The 2,442-nt window shown below is 59.4% G+C and overlaps 1 protein-coding gene across 1 annotated transcript in view; it reads right to left on the bottom strand.

Moving 5' to 3' along the window:
* Positions 1-2,442, bottom strand: part of Celf4 (CUGBP Elav-like family member 4) — a 293,998-nt gene that overhangs the window by 217,771 nt on the left and 73,785 nt on the right. Inside the window, 1 exon segment of the mRNA XM_048806309.1 lies at positions 256-338. Coding sequence (XP_048662266.1) covers positions 256-338 — 83 coding nt within the window.

Genomic DNA, 2,442 nt, shown 5'->3' with positions numbered 1-2,442 from the left:
CCAAGTGCACCCCCCTCCCAGTTTCCGTCGGGCAGGGAGAATCCAGAACCCCGGCGGCCGCGCGAGTCCGAGCCTGGCGTCCACACGCCCTCGCACCCTCCCCGCGGCGCGGCGCGGCGCGCAACTTCCCGGGAGCAGCCAGGCGGCGGGCTCTGGGGCCCGCGGTCTCCCTGCCCGCCGCGTCGCAGCCCGGCCTCCCGAAGTCGCCCCCTGTCGGCGCGTGTTGTCGCTCGCGCCGCGGCGGGCGCCACTTACCCCGGGCAGAGTCTTCTGCTCGTGCAGCGCGCTCTGGGCCTTCAGCGCTGACTCACGCTCGCAGTAGGTGAGGAAAGCGCAGCCTGGGGAGGGAAGCAAGCGCCGAGAAGGGTCAGTGGGGCGCCCCCGGCCCGCCGACGCGCCCCGCCGCCCGCCCCCAGTCTCCCGCCTCTCCCCGCTCCAGGTCGCTCTCCCCACCTCTTTCTCCCCCGTGTGCACCCTCTTCGGAGCTTCCCTGCCTCTCCGTGTGCCCGTCTGTCTGCCTCTTGTTCCTCCCGTTGCTTTTCTATTTTGTTCCCGCCGCGGAGTCTCCCCTCACCACACCCCCTCTCCCCCACGGGTCTCTCTTGGTCCCTGTGCCCTGGTGCCTCAGGCGTCTCTGCCCTCTCCCTGCTCCGTTCTGGGTGCTCTTTCTGTTTCAGCTCCAGCCCCTACCTCCCTAAAGGGACAGCTTTCACCCCCTGCTCCTCTAGCCACACTTGACCATAGATTCTTGCTCTGGCCCCTCAGGAGTGCAGGTGACTGCTCTGTCAGAGATGATGAGGGACTCTCCAGGCCTCCAAATAAAGGCCCCTTCTGTAAGGAAGACCCTGGGCCAGGCTGTGCTAATAAAAAGAATGGGGCTGCCGTGAATATCCTGTGTCACTTGCCCCAGTTCCTGCTGTCACATTGTAGTGAGGGTCTTCACATCCATCCCGGACAGAGGGCCTCTTTGAGACCCAGTCCACTGGGTCACAATGTTTGCCTTTAATTTACTGGTAACCCTGGTGCTCTGCCTCATGTGCTCACTCTGGCCTCAGTCTCCCCATCTGTGGACTGAGACTGTTGAGATGATTACCTCCAAAGTCCAGACTGGTTTTCCCATTAAGTGACTCAATGCCACCCCATTTCTCCTTACCAGGGAATCTGGATGGGACAGAGCAATCTGCTAACTCTAGGGGTGATGTTTTAATGCTGGCCCTTCAGGCACCATGACAAGGCAAAGAGAATGTTTGGTGATGGCACAGTCCTTCTGGGAGTTTCCTTCTGGGTCCCCTCCAAGTGCCAAAGAAGTCTTTCTCTGCCTGTAGTTGTGGCTGGGTGTGACTTGGGAGGCCTGCAAGGCTGGAAGTCATGGTGAAGATGGAAAAGCCCACTTTGGTTCAAACAGGCTTGAGTCCTCTGGGAATCAGTCATTTCAGACTTTGCAGAGCCACACTTACCCCCAGAGAAGGGGGCTAAGTACAAGATGGCCACCCCACCTTGTTCCATCTCTTATTGTCTTTTCTAGCCTCCCTGCCTCCCATTCCTGAGCTCAAAGTCTGCTTAGTCTGTTTGCCTTCTCCTCCCATTTTTGCTTTTCCCAGCCTATCTGGTCAAGTTCTGCCTACTCCAGGCAGCCCTCCTTGACTGCTGTAGTCCATTTGCAAGCAACCTCCTTTTCTGACCGCCCACACTCGGCCATTTGGTTCTTCTCATGGCCATTTGTTTCCTGAGTGTCCTCTCTGTGCCAGGCTCTGTGCCAGGCCCAGTGGCGCAGGTTCTTCTCTCCTGAGGCCTGCAGGCTGGTGGTGGCAGTCTGGTGCCTACACAAGTCCTGGTCACTGGGCTTGCTCTGGCCTCTTGGTGCCAGACTCTCAGTATCCTCTGCAGCACCTGACTCATCCACCATCCGACTGGCTCCCAACAGATCTCTCTTCTTCCTTTTCAAATGTAGAAATTGGTCCTGCCTCCCTTCCCCTCCTACCTTCAGAAGGGGCAGGAATGGAATATGTGTGAAAGGGATATAGTGATGGAAGAAGGAGAGAAGGAGAGAACCGGAGAGACAGATTCAGTTCCTAGTGCCTGCTGTCCCTCCTGCCCTGGCTGGGAGGAAAGAGCCAAGGAGCCTGTCTCCCAGTCCACCCCTCCCCTCGTCCAGCCTCCTCCTCACCCCCTCCCTCCTCCCCCCTGGTCACTGGCAGACGGTTATTGATGGAGACACGGGGACTGAAATGAATAGCGGTCAGAGGCCCCCCGTGACGTAGTCCCTCGTGCTGCCGCCTGCCTCTCCCGGGGGCGTCTTTTCTCCTGTCCCCTCGTCCCCTTGTTGGCCTTGTCTCCTGCCTGCAACTGAGAGACAGCCACTGCTTCAGCTGCACACAGGCAAGCCAGCTTGGGACAAGGTCAGGGGCAGGTTTGCAGAGGGAAGAGGGAGGAGGAGGAGGA

The sequence above is a fragment of the Marmota marmota genome, unplaced genomic scaffold (assembly GCF_001458135.2).
Source record: "Marmota marmota marmota unplaced genomic scaffold, marMar, whole genome shotgun sequence".
In the NCBI taxonomy this organism is placed as follows: Eukaryota; Metazoa; Chordata; class Mammalia; order Rodentia; family Sciuridae; genus Marmota; species Marmota marmota.
The sequence above is the reverse complement of the archived record's forward strand: the minus strand, read 5'-3'. Positions and strand labels throughout refer to the sequence as shown.